At 49.6% G+C, this 16,514-nt stretch overlaps 6 protein-coding genes across 11 annotated transcripts; 4 read left to right on the top strand and 2 right to left on the bottom strand.

Annotated features, from left to right (window-relative positions):
- Positions 1 to 78: 78 nt before the first annotated feature.
- FOXG_01792 (uncharacterized protein) lies at positions 79 to 1,395 on the top strand. The gene is made up of 2 exons (XM_018378811.1): positions 79 to 375; positions 427 to 1,395. The coding sequence occupies exons 1-2, from the start codon at positions 298 to 300 to the stop codon at positions 1,201 to 1,203; spliced, it is 855 nt and encodes a 284-aa protein (XP_018234791.1). The 5' UTR covers positions 79 to 297; the 3' UTR covers positions 1,204 to 1,395.
- Positions 1,396 to 1,419: 24 nt separating this feature from the next.
- FOXG_01791 (uncharacterized protein) lies at positions 1,420 to 3,825 on the bottom strand. Its single transcript, XM_018378810.1, has 3 exons — positions 3,095 to 3,825; positions 2,940 to 3,044; positions 1,420 to 2,889 (listed from the first exon to the last, which is right to left on the bottom strand). Exons 1-3 carry the CDS (start codon positions 3,177 to 3,179, stop codon positions 1,688 to 1,690), a joined length of 1,392 nt encoding a protein of 463 aa, XP_018234790.1. The 5' UTR covers positions 3,180 to 3,825; the 3' UTR covers positions 1,420 to 1,687.
- Positions 3,826 to 5,218: 1,393 nt separating this feature from the next.
- On the top strand, positions 5,219 to 7,396 carry FOXG_01790 (dihydroxyacetone kinase). Its single transcript, XM_018378809.1, has 2 exons — positions 5,219 to 6,738; positions 6,787 to 7,396. Exons 1-2 carry the CDS (start codon positions 5,466 to 5,468, stop codon positions 6,993 to 6,995), a joined length of 1,482 nt encoding a protein of 493 aa, XP_018234789.1. The 5' UTR covers positions 5,219 to 5,465; the 3' UTR covers positions 6,996 to 7,396.
- FOXG_01789 (small nuclear ribonucleoprotein Sm D2) lies at positions 5,246 to 8,248 on the bottom strand. The gene is made up of 4 exons (XM_018378808.1): positions 8,030 to 8,248; positions 7,943 to 7,975; positions 7,611 to 7,868; positions 5,246 to 7,536 (listed from the first exon to the last, which is right to left on the bottom strand). Exons 1-4 carry the CDS (start codon positions 8,050 to 8,052, stop codon positions 7,494 to 7,496), a joined length of 357 nt encoding a protein of 118 aa, XP_018234788.1. The 5' UTR covers positions 8,053 to 8,248; the 3' UTR covers positions 5,246 to 7,493.
- Positions 8,240 to 10,535, top strand: FOXG_01788 (uncharacterized protein). 2 transcript variants are annotated; one of them, XM_018378807.1, is made up of 3 exons: positions 8,240 to 8,533; positions 8,588 to 10,337; positions 10,404 to 10,457. In XM_018378807.1, exons 1-2 carry the CDS (start codon positions 8,408 to 8,410, stop codon positions 9,974 to 9,976), a joined length of 1,515 nt encoding a protein of 504 aa, XP_018234787.1. In that variant the 5' UTR covers positions 8,240 to 8,407; the 3' UTR covers positions 9,977 to 10,337; positions 10,404 to 10,457. The 2 variants fall into 2 exon arrangements, with proteins under 2 accessions (XP_018234787.1, XP_018234786.1); XM_018378806.1 differs by having other exon boundaries at positions 8,588 to 10,535.
- FOXG_01787 (uncharacterized protein) lies at positions 10,536 to 15,831 on the top strand. 5 transcript variants are annotated; one of them, XM_018378805.1, is made up of 4 exons: positions 10,778 to 10,794; positions 10,858 to 10,874; positions 10,948 to 11,670; positions 11,721 to 15,831. In XM_018378805.1, the coding sequence occupies exons 3-4, from the start codon at positions 11,559 to 11,561 to the stop codon at positions 15,476 to 15,478; spliced, it is 3,870 nt and encodes a 1,289-aa protein (XP_018234785.1). In that variant the 5' UTR covers positions 10,778 to 10,794; positions 10,858 to 10,874; positions 10,948 to 11,558; the 3' UTR covers positions 15,479 to 15,831. The 5 variants fall into 5 exon arrangements, with proteins under 5 accessions (XP_018234783.1, XP_018234784.1, XP_018234782.1 ...); XM_018378803.1 differs by lacking the exon at positions 10,858 to 10,874 and having other exon boundaries at positions 10,536 to 10,790; XM_018378804.1 differs by lacking the exon at positions 10,858 to 10,874 and having other exon boundaries at positions 10,549 to 10,794.
- Positions 15,832 to 16,514: the final 683 nt, after the last annotated feature.

Below are 16,514 nucleotides of genomic sequence, written 5' to 3'. Positions count from 1 at the left end.
AGCATTAAGCGAGTGCGAGCAAGCCACCACCACCGAGAGTGACTTGGCTAGACCAACGTTAGTCTTCGTATGCAGTATCATCGAAGCATATTGCTGCTTCTGGATCTCGCATTCGCTTCATCAACGTATTACTGAGACATGTTCCTTGTGACTTGGGACTTTTATAATGTGGCAGTGGCTGGACCACCTTTGTAGGAAGAACAGTTTATATATAAATCACGCGCCCTTGATCCTTGATGCTGTTCTTCTGACTCTGGCAGTCAATTACTTGAGTTGGACGACTTAACCAACCACAAGATGAAGAAATCGGAATTCCGTTCCAAAATGGAGCCAACTTCCCGGCCTCTGACATTTGCCTCAACAGCTGGGATGCTTGTAAGTCATGAGCCCTGTTTTCATACTTATTCTCAACTGACACATGATAAGTTCATGCTCAAAGACTGCTTCAAACCTCAAACTACAGTAGTCGTTGGGTCGTTCATCCAACTTGCCCTCTGTGCTGTTCTTCCTCTCCGTTGGGCGGTCGTGCCACCCTTGGCCGTCTTGTTCAACTCCATTGTCACAACCACGATCCAACTTTACAGCACAAACCCCAATGAGTATAATAAGAATGTCGTACCAGGCCGTGCCACCGCACAGCTCCCTTTCTCTACTGGATCCTTTGGTTCAACTCCCGGAGCAAGTCCCGTTGTAGTCTTTCATCTCGGAATCCAGGCCAACCACCCTCTCGGTCTCGCAGCACCAGGCATGGAGCAAATTAGCAAATACTTCATGGCTATGCATAATGATCTTGCCTCCAAACGAGACGAATATGGTATGCTGAGCTCCTCAACATGGCGTGGAGATGAAAAGAGCAGCAATAACACCCTTCTTCTGATCTACTACTTTCGTGACATAGAGAGTCTGCACCGCTTCGCACATGACGAATTACACCGGAAGGCATGGGACTACGTCAATAAGTCTAAGCTCAAGCATGTGGGGATCTTTCACGAAACGTTTAACGTGCCGGCTCACGAGTATGAGAACGTCTATGTTAATTGTCATCCGGTACTGATGGGCCATGCGACGGTGAAGACGACAGAAGGGGGCGAGGAAGAGGAAAGGTGGATTAACTCCCTTGTCAGTGCAGATACTCCCCTTTTGAAGACGCAATATGCAAGGATGTCCAGGGACGAGCATGGTAGATTGAAGGACACGGAATAGTGTAAAATAGTCCTATTTCTTGGTTTGGAGTTTGAGCATTAAATGGATGGAGATACTGAGTTCGATCTGGATCATCTACTGATAAGGTTGTTTTTAACCATAAGATCTTAATGAAAAGGGCTGAATGAACGGCATATTTACACCAAGAATCGATAACCATTACTCAAAGGTTCCTTTGGATCTGAAACACAAGAATCTGGTTCTCATCGCTACGAAGCGCAGTCTGAGAATAAGATTTGCTAAAAGCAAGCAACTACAAGTAACAGATGGGCATATGGAAGCTCTTGATTGGGTCATCGCGGGTTCATGAACATAGGCAACGCAATCAATAGGATTTGTGAGTATAACTCTGCAGCCTGACTTACAAGTCTGAGGCCAAGTAAAGTGCAAGGTATCCAACCTAGCAACCTCTCAACGCCTCAAAACAATAAATATAACAGATACCGCCTCTCAACGCCATGCCCTACTATAGAAGTTTAAAAGTCTAAAAGTCGATGACCAAGAATGAAACACCCCCGATGACACCGGCAAGGAACAGGAACGTCAAGATACCAGCGCCAGCCTTATCAGCCGTCGTGATGTCCTTCAATGGAGGGGTTCCATCATTGTCGTTAATGTCCGTATTTCCACCGCCAGGATTTCCTTTGGACGTTCCACCGGTCTTCGAGGTGACAGGCCCCTTGGCACTCTCCACCAGCGTGTACATGAGGATCGAGAGGGCGTTCATTTGGGGACCAACTCCAACAGAACCATCAAAGCTACCCGTCGTCCAAGAGAAGCCACATGCTGTGCCTGCAGGCCCCTTGTAACCCTCTGTGGGTGAGCCTGTGCAGACTTTAGCGGCGGCCTGGGCACTTGTCTTGATGAGCTTCATAATCTTGTCGTTTGTAGAAGAATAAAGTTGCGTGGTGGCTGCCAACCACCGTGCAAGATACCCCTTGAAGCTCTGCTGGTCCTGACTGCACTGTTTGTGAGGCTCGCAAAACTGCTCGTAGATGATCTCATCTTTGACAAATTTGTTGAAAACATCATCGAGGAGACCGTCTGCTCGCTTCTTCCAGCTATCGCTCGAGGTAAGGTTATACATGACCGCGGCGCCGTGCAGGAAGATCCCCGTGTTATAAGACCACTGTGTCTTGTCGATATCGGTACATTTCTTTCCTTTAGCATCACTGATGTGAACACCGTCCTGAACTGCAAACTTATCGGTGATGATGCCAGAATCCTCATGCCACTTCCACAACTTCTCAGCCCAGTCCGCATAAGTGTCGTTACCCGTATACAGTGCTAACCGAGAGGCGACATTGAAAAAGCAGCCATTGGAAATAGCGTTCTTATAGTCGAAACCAGTATTCCACTTAAAGATCTGCCAACGCATACCGCCACCGCAGTAGTCTGCGTCCCAGCGACTGACGTACTCATTAAAGACAGCTTGAACCTGAGCGAGCCATCCGGGTGTGTCCTCAGGAGGATCTGGGAACTGATGCTCAGCTGCTGACATTGCAGCCATTGCCCAGAAGCCTTGGTCATCGTTTCCTTCGGTCATTGTCTGGTTATCGGGCATGTAATCGCCGTCTGTGCCGGCTTGATGAATCATGGCTTGTTTTGTGATTGTGTTATAAGAGTCGTCACCGGTGAGCCACCAATAATCAACGAGAGTACCGAACATCGCGCCAGCCTCCCACCCTGTTAATGGTCAGTAAATGTTTATGGCTCGATTGGTATGAGAGAGATACAGTAGTAAGGATCTGGCAAGTTTCCTGGTGTATCGCCAGTGTTGTTTCCTGTGTAGTATGATACCAAGCCAAAAGCTGCCTGGCCGGCGGCCTTCTCGATAGATTCTACCACAATGCATTAGTTCCACTACTTTGTCGATGAAAATAAAACTTACTGTTGTCATCCCATGTTACGTCGTAGGCAGTGACAGCTGCTGCCCAGCCAAGTATCGCAGTAGTTGCTCGAAGTAATGAATGCATCTTGGCAGCTTAACCCAAGACTCGGAATACCAAGACAAAGACAAGACGGGAATAACAGATGGACTGGACCCTGCTTGATGCCAAGCTCGGTTCGTGTATCCCACTTAGACGCGTCGCCAAGAATGAATTCAACGATATATGGTGATAGAAATATCCAACCACGTAGATGAAAAGAGAGTACCTAAGTAGCTCAAGAACAACGAAAGAAAACGTTAATGAAATGGGAATCGATATGCAGAAAAGAGAACATGTCCTTCCTTCTAAAATTGGCATGGCAAGAAGGGGGATGGATGCTCGAAACACCCCAATTTTTTGCTGTGGGCATGGCCACTACTGACATTGATTGATGTTGGACGATACGTCAGGGACTCCACTGAAAGTTGGAAGGAAGGGTCCTTTGGAAATGAATTTGTCCAAGGAGAGCCCATCATGGCTCGGGCTCATCGGGGCCATGCGATGTGATGCTTGTGCTTGTGCTTGTGCTTGTGCTTTGAGGCGGAGCAACAACATGGATCCTACGGGAACGTGGATCGTCAGGGGGTTTACACAGGCGACAGTTAAGACTTCGAGTCTGTCACGAGAAACGGAATGCGAGAGCAAGGTGAGAGGTGCGCAAGCAGATATGCAATGCACTGCACAGTACCTGATTATGATCGTCTCGAGTGTCAGCAGTGCTCCATTTGTTCCTGGAATAAATGCGGTTCCTGGAGCCAGCACGATCCAATCGTTGGCTCAATCCCTTTTCTGCATGACCTGAAGAGCGGATAAGAAACTATGGAGCATCTCTTTTAATTCGGCCGAGACTGAAAGAACCATCATTCCGTATGGCAACCATCGTATACCTACATAGTCGATGAGGCGCGTGTGTTTCAGTTTCCAGGAAGGGCAATTCGATCTTTACTTAGCGAGTTAGCCAAGCCGGGATCACGGAACTCAGTGTTTAATTATTTGGTTTAGGTTATTTTATTCCCGCGTTAGCGTGCGCCGTTGAAGAAATTCTCGAAATACTGTGGTAGGGATACTGTATGGGTGGAGCGGTATGTGGGAACGATGCCGGAAAATTATCCCTGCCTGCGTAACTTATGTCTGACCGAGCATGCGTATGTACTGTATCCTGACGCGTACACATGATAGACAGTTTCTTTATCTATAACGAGCTTTGGTTTCCAGTTTAAACAATTGTTTCAGCCACTGGAGCTGAACTTCATCTACTGTCTGTAGAGCATGCAGGATGTTGCAAAGCTATCAAGGATCTCGACTTGTTGTCATTTGGACTAGTAACCCAAGACGTCTTACACGGAATAGGAATTAATGGGTCTGATGTCATTTATAAAGTACGCATTCAACATTCTAAAACAGAATTGCATCACGAGATAACGCGGAAAGCCCACACAGCTTCATATTATTGCCATCATTGCTTTGGGTTCTGCAAGCCATTCTATCATACTTGCATTCTCTTTCACCCTATTCCTTGGAGAACAATACACCAATAAGGGCGTAAATACGGTTCTGCTTTTTTAATCTTAGTTGTTAGCTGATCAATCACTGGGCTTGCATATTAGAAATGGTTATTCCTTGGCTGGGTTGAAATGCTTCTTTTAAGCTTACAAAAACACGGTCCACAAGCTATCAGGTTGTAGCGAACCTCAGGATATTACTTGAATAGGAAAGCCGGTGGTTACACGCATGTGCGTGCAATGCCGCCTCTATATTGCCCCCTGACCATTGACCATTGAACAATGCAGTTAATACAACTTGTTGAGCCTCCCATGTCTGTCTGAAGCCTAACAGTTGACTCAACTCCACCCCATTTCCAGTCTGTACATTCTGTAGGAACTGCGTGGTTCTCAACAACTCCATCACCAACATCCGATATGCCCACCTCCTACAAGTCTCATGATGGCAAGCCAATGGCAACATGCTCATTAACAGTGGGCAGAACTTCGGTATACCTAAACCGAATACCCAATATCCATGGATGGCATCTCCCGTGACATATTCCCTACCCCGGCCTCACAGCTCCAACCCCGCTACAAACCCCGCGATTCCCCCACTTGAGCTCGGTATGGGCTTCCATTCATCCATCCTTCATCGCTTGAATACAGCCAGCATAACCTCACCTGATTGCCACTTCCATAGTGGCGGTTATCTTGGCAGCTGGTACTTAAGAAGCTTGAATCACTCAGAAATCAGACCCAATTGATCAATAATATCTTCTTAATTAAGAACCATTTCATCTCATCTCGATAATACTGGTTGACCATCTCGCTCCATCCGTCCACTACCATGTCAGCCAAACACTTTGTCAACGACCCAACCCACCTCGTCTCCTCAGCTCTCCATAGTCTCACCCTCACCAATCCGTCGCTCGCCCTAGATCCAGACTTCAAAGTCATCTATCGTCGTCCTGATTCCAATGCCAAAGCACAAGTGTCCATTATCTCAGGTGGTGGCTCCGGCCATGAGCCCTCCTTCGCCGGCATGGTGGGCCAAGGCATGCTCTCCGCAGCTGTAGCTGGAACCATCTTCGCATCTCCCTCAGCAGAACAAATACGTACAGCAATTACCTCTCGTGTCGATACATCAAAAGGCGTCCTGGTCACCGTAATGAACTATACCGGTGACGTCCTCAACTTTGGTATGGCTGTTGAAAAGGCCAAGGCTGCAGGGCTTGAGGTTGAGATGGTGGTTGTTGGCGACGATGTTGGTGTTGGTCGTGCAAAGGCCGGAAAAGTTGGACGTCGTGGAATTGCAGGTACAGTTCTCGTTCACAAAATCTCAGGTGCCCTCGCAGCTCTAGGAAAGCCACTTGATCAGGTTGCCAAATATGCACAACTGACAGCAGACAACCTCGTCAGTGTGGGCGCCAGTCTTGAACATGTGCATGTCCCTGGGCGAAAGGTCGATACAGAGGGCAGTCTTGCGGCAGACGAGGTGGAGCTGGGAATGGGTATTCACAATGAACCCGGCTCTGGCCGTGAGAAGGCTGAACTACCTGATCTCGTAAGTAAAATGCTCAAGCAATTGCTCGACACCGCAGACAAGGATCGAGCTTTTGTGGACGTTAATTCCAAAGAAGTTGTTCTCATGATCAACAACCTGGGAGGAGTCAGCGTTCTTGAGCTGGGCGGCATCACTGCAGAAGTTGCGAGTCAGCTTGAGTCAAATTACAGTATCCGGCCCGTGAGAATACTCAGTGGAACATTCATGACCAGTCTGAACGGTCTCGGCTTCAGCATTTCCCTTCTTAATGTGGTTTCGCCTGATTTCGAAGCTCCAAGCATGATTGAATTGCTTGATGCTCCCAGTGAGGTGGTTGGATGGTCCGCACCCGTTCAGGCCGGCACCTGGAAAACCAAGAATACCAATACAAGAACAGGCCGCGCTGGTGCTACAGGGGATATCAAGCCTAGTGGTCTGAAAACAGACCCTAGTGCCGCGCAAGCAGTATTGAAGAAGGGCCTGCAAAAAGTGATTGATGCCGAGCCAGAGGTCACCCATTACGATACCATCGTCGGAGATGGCGATTGTGGAATCGGGTTGAAACGAGGCGCTGAAGGTCAGTCCGACGCATCATGGCCCCCAGACATTTATTGACATAATACAGCAATCCTTAAGCACATTGATGAGCAACCTCTTACCGGCGACGTTGTGGTGGATCTCTCGTCAATTGTAACAATCGTGGAAACAGCCATGGATGGAACCTCTGGGGCTCTATATGCCATCTTCCTCAACGCCTTGGTTCATGCTCTTCGTGAGCTGTCACCCCGGCACGGCCTCGCCCGAAGTCTGGGCCAAGGCCCTCAAGATGAGTAGCGATGCTTTGGCTAAGTACACGCCTGCTCGTCCTGGAGATCGGACGTTGGTCGACGCCCTTCATCCCTTCGTGGAAGCTCTCAACCAGACAGGAGACGTCAAGCACGCAGCTGACGCAGCACTGGAAGGGGCTAATAAGACCAAGGGTATGCAAGCCAGCCTGGGTCGGACGGTCTATATCGGAGGTAGTGGCTATCAGGAGGTTCCCGATCCTGGAGCCTGGGGATTGGCCAGCTTCTTCCTGGGTTTGAGCAGTTAGGCAGTCTTACGACCTCTGCCTCTGCCTCGAGGTCGAAGATGGAGATGTAAGCCAGTAAGGTCGAGATACTCGGCAGTGTGCAAATATTGATAACACGTGTAATGAACAAATATGGTATGCGAAAATCAACATGTTTTCAACGCCTATGGAGTCCCTGTGAGTCTTGCCCGTAAGACATACAAACATCCCATTCTTAAATTCGAGCTCACACCGCCCCAAAACCATGACCGTAATAATTATTAGCTGAGAAGAACCAGAATGACGCTATCGCCTCGTAGGAACCTGTGGTAAAGTCAGTAATCAAGTTTGACGTTCGTGTCACCGCTAATTGACAAGTTATTGTGTTATAGACGTACATCTTGCTGATGAATCGATCCTTGTTCACTGGGCGACCCTTCTTCCCGTTTGCTAACCGAGGGGTCTCTGTCCACATCTCCTTTACATTCTCCAGCACCATATTGCAATGGCGATCGAAGGCTTTGACACGCGCAAGGAGCTTACGGTTGTTGCGGATGGAGATGAGCACTTGCACGTGCGATCGAACGGCCGTCTGAAGGATAGATAGAGGGCCGGCAGAGAACTCGTGTTCTTCTAGCTGGGCAATCTCGTACTCACTAGAGGATGATGTGTTAGCAATCGAGGACTTGTCGCGGGGCTGGACGAAGAGGAAGAGATGTCCGTCACGTACGTGAGTTCATTACGCGACTTGCTGAGAAGCTCCCTAATTGGTCTGTTAGTAATATAAGACTGCAGAGTAGAGCTGGTTGTGACGTACTGAATCTTGGGGTCCGTCGACATCTTGAATATATTCTGATAGTTTTGGGATGTTGGAGACGGCGCGCAAGGCTGAAGCCCAGATAGCTCAAAAAGTTGCGACCAGTTGAGCACGTGTCTGATTGGCTGCTAGTGTGGGTCCATCTTTCGAGCTTCATGAGAAGTCATGTGACGATTGTAGACAGCAATACCTCCACCAAAAAGTGTGGCTGCTAACCTAGTTATGGGTTTTTGGCTTAGGCGGCTTGTTGCGGACGGTTGAAAAAGGCATTGCCGCGGACCTCGGACAAGACTCCAAAGCCATCTTATACCCCCTCTTTCTTCACCTCGATGGGCATGTCGATCGCATGTGCGCATCGCTAATTCTTCTTCCCATACAATGACATTTCGAACTTTGACAGTCCGAGCTGGTGCCTCAGCTCACGTTGCAAGTCGGAGCTCACCAAGAATCTTCAATATGGTCCAGCAATCAAAGATTCTGAGCTCCTCGCTCGGTGCACGACAGGTGAACACAATTAGCGGGTTTTTTATTGCTATGAATTCTAATTCTATATCATAGCTTTCATCCGAGGCCACCAATATCCGAGAGAAGAGAAACGATGATCCAAATGATGTAGTTTTCGAGAGCAAGTATGGTCTACGAACCGTCATGCTCAACCGGCCGAAGAAGCTCAACTCACTCAATGCCTCGATGATCCGAAAGATTGTGCCCCGACTAATCGAATGGGAAAAGTCTGATCTCGCCAACGTTGTCGTTATGAAGGGTGCTGGTGAAAAGGCCCTTTGCGCTGGAGGTGACGTCGCTGCGCTCGCCAAGCTCAACTCGGAGAGTGAGGACGGTTGGCAGAAGTCGGCACAATACTTCGCCCTCGAATATAAGCTGGACCACTACATTGCGACATACAAGAAGCCCTATATCGCTTTCATGGATGGTATCACTATGGGAGGTGGTGTTGGTTTGAGTACCCATGCTCCTTTCAGAATCGCGACCGAGAAGACTGTCTTTGCGATGCCCGAGACTACAATTGGATTCTTCCCCGACGTCGGCGCTTCGTTCTTCCTTCCTCGAATGAACGGATCTGTCGGGACTTACCTTGCGCTTACTAGCGAGCGACTCACTGGTCCCAACGTCTTCTACTCGGGTATTGCCACCCACTACCTGCATTCAACCAGCTTGCCTGATCTAGAGGCACGTCTAGCCGAACTGCGGTTCCGGGACAGCGACGGTTTGCCTGAACGACTGGCACTCATCAACCAAACTCTTGAAGAATTCTGTACCGGTCTGCCATATGACCAGCCCATAACCTTGAGCGGCGAAATTCGCCAGGCAATCGACCGATGCTTTAACAAGCACACCATCAGTGAGATCATTGCTGCCTTGCAGGCCGAGCGGGGTCCAACTGAGGAGTGGGCGCAGAAGCAGCTCAAGACTTTACACAAGCGATCACCTACAGCTGTGCATGTGGCTCTTCGCCAGATGCGTATAGGTGGTGAGTGGGATATCGCTGAAACATTTAAGAGGGAGCACCAGATTGCCACCAAGTTCATGCAGCATCCCGACTTCACCGAGGGTGTATCAGCACTGCTCATCCGAAAGGAGGCGCCCAAGTGGCAGCCTGAGTCCCTCGAGGCGATTGGAGGCACAAACGTGGCCAAGCCCTTTTTTGAGTACGACTCCAATAATGAACTAGCCCTTTTCACCGATCGCACATTCAAGGAATACCCTCACCGGGAACTTGGTGTGCCATCCGAGAAAGAGATCGAGCAGGTTCTGTCAAGCGGCACATATACCCAGGAGCAGCTGGCCAACAAAATCGTGTCCTCGCGCAACGGTCGCCAAGGCATCGCTGAGGTCGCCAGAGAGATTATCGCTCGCAAGACGGCAGTGGATGACCAAGGCAAAGCTGTTTGGATGGCGGATGAGTCGCTCCCTGGAAGCCGACTATAATTCCTCGCGTGCTACCAATGCTTGAATAAAATGTAAAAATAGATGCCACTACGAGATGTAAATTATGTAGTGTGTGTGATGATAGATGAATTGTGATGATAATAAGAGAAATGTGCTTCAAAATAGATGATGCTTTTGTCCTCCCACATGGAGTCACAATACCGCTCATGAAGTCTAGAATGATCATGGCGAAAGTGGCGACCGAAAGACTTGAAGTGGGGTTGGGATGAAAACAACAAGAATTATTTTGGTGAGAGGTGAAACAATGGCTGAAAAGTCTCATTTTGTAGCGACTTTGTTTAGGGACATGACCAATGACCAAAGAGGGGCAGATGCAGGTAGTGGAGGGCCAGGTGGGCGGGTATGTAAGCCTAAGAAGAAACACCAACTCATGTTTTCCAGACAGGGCTAATAAAAGGATGGATAGATACAGACAGGAGAGATAGAAACAAACGAAATGCGGAGATAAGGGAACAGGACCAGCAAGAGGATCCAGTTAGCAAACTGTCTCATGTAGGCAGGCACCCGACAGAGTCTATTAGATGACCTCAGGCAGAGGACAAGATTATAAAAGGGACAGTGTCCCGCCGCAAGAAGAGCCTCGAAAGAAAGACGAGACATCCCCGTCTTTCTCTGGCTCATTTCTACACATTTTCCCGTTATCGAAGCAAGTCGGCAGTTACTAGGTTGGCCATAGCAAAACAGCCTGCGAAAAGATTCAGGTTCGCAACCAACTAGAAAGATACGTACCGTTTCAAAAGTGCGACGACTTCCATTGAGACAAGCAAACAAAGGTTTCGCTTGAGATAGCAAGGCACGTGAGTTCTGCTCCAACTTCAACTTGCATTATCCGGCCCCACTGAACCGGTCCGTGTCGGAAGAGATGGATCTCGCTCCGGTAGACCCCCACCACCCGCCGGGCGGCGCGTCTAGAAGGCGAAGATTGCGCTAACTCACGTCACTGACTGCAGGCACTAAAAGGGTAATTGACAGGGGTTATTGGCTCATCAACCACTGGAGTGACACGGCGACCCTCCATCTTTTCTTCAGTTTCATTCAAGCGGAACACGCCTTTGAAGCTGCATCACAACACACATTCAAAGCATCTGTGACTTTTTATGATTGAGGCTTCAAATTGGGGGTTTGGTTCAAGTTCTTCTTATCTGTCATAACCCGCATTCCCATCACTCTCTTTTCCCCTTTTGCACTTTATTCTCTATTGTCTCGTTGTCTAGCCAGCGCGCAAGACTATCAGCACGCACTTTAACTTGATCCACCTTCGCTTCACGACGCGACTTTGGCGGGTTAGAGCGCGTCACGAACATGACGCCCGCCTCCCGAATTTGATATCACGTCCCAGCCAACGAGCTCAAACATTAAACCTCCCCACTAGTATTTCCTACGCATCATTGAAATACCCACTGCCAAACTTCACCTCTTGACCTTTTACTTCTTTCTTCTCGGCCGTCGCTGCCTTGTCTCTACTTACATGATATAAGCCCACCATATACGACGACGACATAATTCACGATTGATTCTTTAACCGCCATCTCTGACCTCCCCCCTCAGGGGACTAACCGCCATGGATTCACAAATGCCCAATCCTATTCAAGGCGGCTGGAATCACAACGGTCAGACGATGCAACAGAACGTGGAAACAAATGAAGCAGGCGTCCAAGTGAGGCCTATGGGTCGTATGCAAAATCGATGCGTCTGGTAGTTACCTTGCTAACTCGATATGCAGTCAAGGTGCATTATACATTTGACAAGGAAGCCAAAGTCAATTGCCTTGCTCGTTCAACGCAAACCCTCTTCGTTCAAACGATTCCCCTCGATGAACAGAACTCTATTGGCATTGTCGACTTGCGAGCGTGCCTACAGGCAATCACCGAATGCAGCCCAGAACTCGGAAATCAAGATAGTGAGGGCGACTACACCATTTACGCACTCGATTATTCAGAACCAGACACCCCGTTGGTTGGACAAGGCATGCTATCATGGGCACTCGATTCCATGCGTGGTGGTGAATGGCTGTCTCCGTCGCCCAAAATGGTAACTGGACGTGTCACCAAAAACTTGCTTGCCGTCTTCGGAGGAGGAAACCGCGAGACACTCGAAGTCAAGCTCAAGTTCACAGTCGGTTCTAGGCTTCAAAGACGAGAACCAAATGTTGACATCCCACCCGTTGAGATGCCACCTCACCCTATGCAACCCACGCCTTTACGACCCGCTTCACTGCAGCCTGCCTCTCTGCCACCCTCTCGCTCTGCTGAAATGGCCGTGGCTTCTGGTGCCGCAGAATGGAGCTCTTTCATCCAGGCCAACCCTCATATCGGACACACAGCACATGTGTCTCGAGTGGCATCACCTGCGCTTTCTCAAGGCGCACCACCTCCTGCCACAATTGAACGACGAGATTCGATAGATCCCGCGATTAGTCAAGCCAACTCAGGATCGGATGTTCAACGCATAGCACCCATGCCCGTCCCTCCGTCAACGACCGCCGCTTCTACGTCAAGACCCTCTAGCAGAAGCTCTCGCAATAGAAAGCCGCCGACAGGGCGGCCTCGTGGTAGGCCGCGAAAGAAGCCTGCCGAAGGAAACACATCAGGGTACGAAGACGGCACCGAGGGCGAGGATGGCGGCTCAGTGCCAGTCAAGAAAAGAGCCAAGCCCATGAAGGTCGAAAAGGCTACTCCTAACCCATTCACTTCGGGTCCGGAATCTCTACGTGTCACTGCTAGTACCGCTGGTTCTCTTCGAAATTTCCGTCCCGTTAACGCAAACAATGAGGCGGTCGCTGGGAATCATCTACAGGAAGTTCCCCGGGCTCCTACTCCCGTTCCCGAGGGAGGGCCCCTGAACGGCCCTGCCCAGGGTGGCCCCAAAGGCGTCAAGCCTCGGAGGGAATCCTCGATGCGCAAGGAGCTGGGTGCTACTCTGAGCAGTCAAATACCCCCGAGACCCCTTCGTGCCTTGTCCCCGAGTCAAGAGGATGGCCGTTCTCCAGAATCGCCTGTCGAAACTCCTGCCTTTTCAGAGGATAGCCCGCAGGACATACGGTCTTCTCCCCCTATGCCACGAACAGCATCCTTCATGCGGTCAAGTCCCCCTCCTTCCAGTCCTGTTTTGCCACCAATGCCCTCCCTACCACGACAAATATCGAGCTTTGCGGAGAATGAAACAGATGACTTACTGGATGAGCCTGTCTTACCAACAGCCAAAGAGGGTCAGACTTATAGCCAGCCTAAGACACAAAAAGTGATGGAAGACGTGGATAATACCGGAATTCCAACTCAAGTGTTCAGAATCGAAGACGGGCCAGAAGGTCAAGGGCTCATTCATATCCAGAACTTCAACACTCCTTACCCAACCTCAACTCCCGCTGGGCCCCCTCCATCAGAACCCGTTACCGCGAAGAAAGTTGCCATACCTAGATTAGTTCGAAATTCCTCTCAGAAACGACCTGCAGGCTCAAAACAACAACCACGAAGCTATGCACCGACACCTCCTCCCACCACAGATGCTGCAGAAAAGGATAGCCCAGTCCCTACCACTGCATCCTCGCTACCCGATTCTACTCAGATGCAGGGCAACCAAGCTATGGAGGCAATGGAAGAAGATGCCCTCTTTGAATTAGTGCGCGCAGTCTCTAGTTCTTCTGAGCCTAATACTTCAATTTCAACTAACCAATCTACTGAAGGATCTTTACCTACTTCAAAATCAAGTTCTCGCGTCATCGCACCAAAGCCCCGCCCCTCGCGACCACTCGGCAGATCACAGTCCGCAGGGATTCTAGCTTTGCCATCTGTACCAGCAAGCGAGCCTGCCGGGCCATCTTCTCTATCACAGTCTGTCCTTGCGGAACCGCCCCGCGCTTCCACAGATACCACAACTTGTCTTCGTCGTTCCAAATCGGTCAGCGTTCCCAAACCGATTGCTGCCAGTGACCCTTTGGGACCGCCTGAGACATATTTGATCACAAACACTCTACCTACCCTGTCAGAGGCAATCTTTCCGCAGAGCGATTTCCCTCCTATGCCCTCGTCCCCGCCCTGTAAATCCAACAAGAACCAAATCAAGAAGGATTCCATTAAACAGAGGCTAGAATCTGCAATCGCAGCTGGCGAGATGCCTCCGTTCTGCACTAACTGCGGTGCCATTGAGACCCCGACCTGGCGCAAGATTTGGGTTCAGGAACATGACGGAGTACCAGAGAACGTGGAGTACTCAGAGAAGCCTGGCCGGGTTACTGCCATTGAGATTCTGAAACGGGATAAGGACAAGAACCCCCTGTCCCATCGCCTTATCAAGAAAGCCCTTGGTTTTGATGATGATCGAAGTGACTGGTCGGAGAAACTTCTCTGTAATCCTTGCGGTATATGGATGTCTAAATATCACAACCACCGCCCACAGGACAAGTGGGATAATGGGCTTTTAGGCCAGAGTCGAAAGAAGCGGGGATCCGCGGGCCCTGAGTCACAGGCAAAACGTGCCCGTACTAAGAGTTCTTCGGCGCCCCATCCTCCTTCAGAAGCGTTCCCAGTCACAGACTCCATTGGACCAGTCGAGCGTTCATCCCCTAAGCAGCCTGATGTTGTCTCTATGGGATCACGAGTTGATGAAGATGCAGCCATGCAAAATGTCTTTCATTTACTGGCGGCTGATGGGCGTCACACTAAGAACATGAGCCAGTCAGTACCAGGCTCTTCCCATTCCCGGGCTTCCAGAGGTACCGGGACTGCTGACAGTCCCATTGAGATGGACCTTGATGATGAATTGGGAAGCACTCGACGCCTGCTTTTCCCTTCACCCCGTAAGGAGGGTACACCGAAGACCTTGGGAGAGATCGATGCCAACGTGACTAAGACAGCAGATTGTCGGCAAAACAAGGAAATCTGCGGAAAGGAGAATGCAGTTTGCGATGCTCAGAACGAAGATCTCATCATGGATGATGACATAGAGGCGTTGTTTAACAGCCCAGTTCGTCCTTCCACGCCGCCGCCCAAATCCAAGGCCGATGCTGACTCGGCTCTCTTCAAAACCCCGACACGCCCAACACCCAGTCATCGACCTATCACACGCAGTGTCTCACGATCTCTTCGATCAGTGAGAGATTTATTGTCTCCCAGCCAACAGGCACTTCTACAAAGAACACCGACCAGAAGTCCTGCGAGCGTTAGGCGCAGCCCACGACTAAATCTAGAGAGCAAGCTGGAAAGCGTTCTCGATACGCCCCTGAGCCGAACTATAACGCAGTTGCTCTCTGAGCCAAACTTTGACTTGGCGAGTAGCAATTTGGATTTTTCCACGCTACCATTGCTAGATACAGATCCTGCCAGTCTAGGTGACTTTGGCAGTTTTCTCAGCACCGACGGCATTGCGCCCAGTTCTTCCCCCAAAGATGTTCATGTGAACTTCGCCTACGGCGGTTCAGATAATGTCTGGGCTGAATGGGGCGGTATTGAACACAAAAGTACTGTCCAGGAGAAGGAGAAGTAAAGAATGGTTATAGACGTTTTTTTTGCTTCGAATGCTTGTTTTTCGAGTTCTTTTTACAGCACTGTTGGTCAACAGGTCCATGAAGAGCATGACGGTACGAATAGTTGATTTTTCTGGGACAGGCTTATGCCAAGTAGACGGCGTTTGGACAACTACACGAAAGTAACGGCGCTTACTTATTCACAAGCGGATACGATACCTTGATAGTGGCTGAGAAATGCCTGTTTTAGAAGCAAATTGCAGCATAAGAAAGCAATGACTGATTAATTGAGTATAATTTTGATAAATCCCGGTATATCTGCATAGACTGTCTATATCCTATTCTTAGTTAGTCGTTCTAATCATGATAAGGCCAGCCCATTTTATAGAAAATTGACCGTGTGCATGATTGGTAGCACTGTACCATTAGTTTCTGACCACTTAACGCGGTCTGGAATTTAGTTACCTATGATACGACGCGTCTGGTCGCGCCCACATCTAGACCCCTCCAGACGTTTTGACCTGCACCAATGCGATCTTTTTAATCCATATACGACCTTTGTCTTTGCTGGAAATCTCGAGTTGCTACGAACAACCCAGGTCGAGGTTTATTATCGCCCATGATGGCCGACGAAATTGAAAGCCGATTCTCCCCCAACAAGCCGCTGGAGCCTGATGTCCTCAGCGAACTAGAATCCATTATGCGCCTTCATGGCCTCTCGGCCGAGGATCTCTTTTTCAAGTGGGAGTCGTATTGTATTAAACTGGATCTTGATGCTCAGGCACTAAGTCTTGAAGTTCTTCGGAACCTCAAGCAGAGCATTCAAGATGAGCTCGAAAACAGCCATCGAAAAGTCCAGGTCAAGACCGAGAGAAAGGTCGCCAACACACCGAGAGGCACGGCAAAGGGCGGCGATGTTTTTGGGATGTTAGATGGGCTTGTTCCCAGCACTCCAGCGTCGGGGGCAAAGTTGAATAGGGGTGCTGCGAGTGGCAGTGCTGTTAAGAGAAAGACGGAGACGCCAAAGGGGTTGATGAGCTCGCCAGCGACAGGTAT

The sequence above is a fragment of the Fusarium oxysporum genome, chromosome 5 (assembly GCF_000149955.1).
Source record: "Fusarium oxysporum f. sp. lycopersici 4287 chromosome 5, whole genome shotgun sequence".
Taxonomy (NCBI): domain Eukaryota; kingdom Fungi; phylum Ascomycota; class Sordariomycetes; order Hypocreales; family Nectriaceae; genus Fusarium; species Fusarium oxysporum.
Note: the sequence above shows the minus strand (reverse complement) of the source record. Positions and strands in the feature narration are given on the sequence as shown.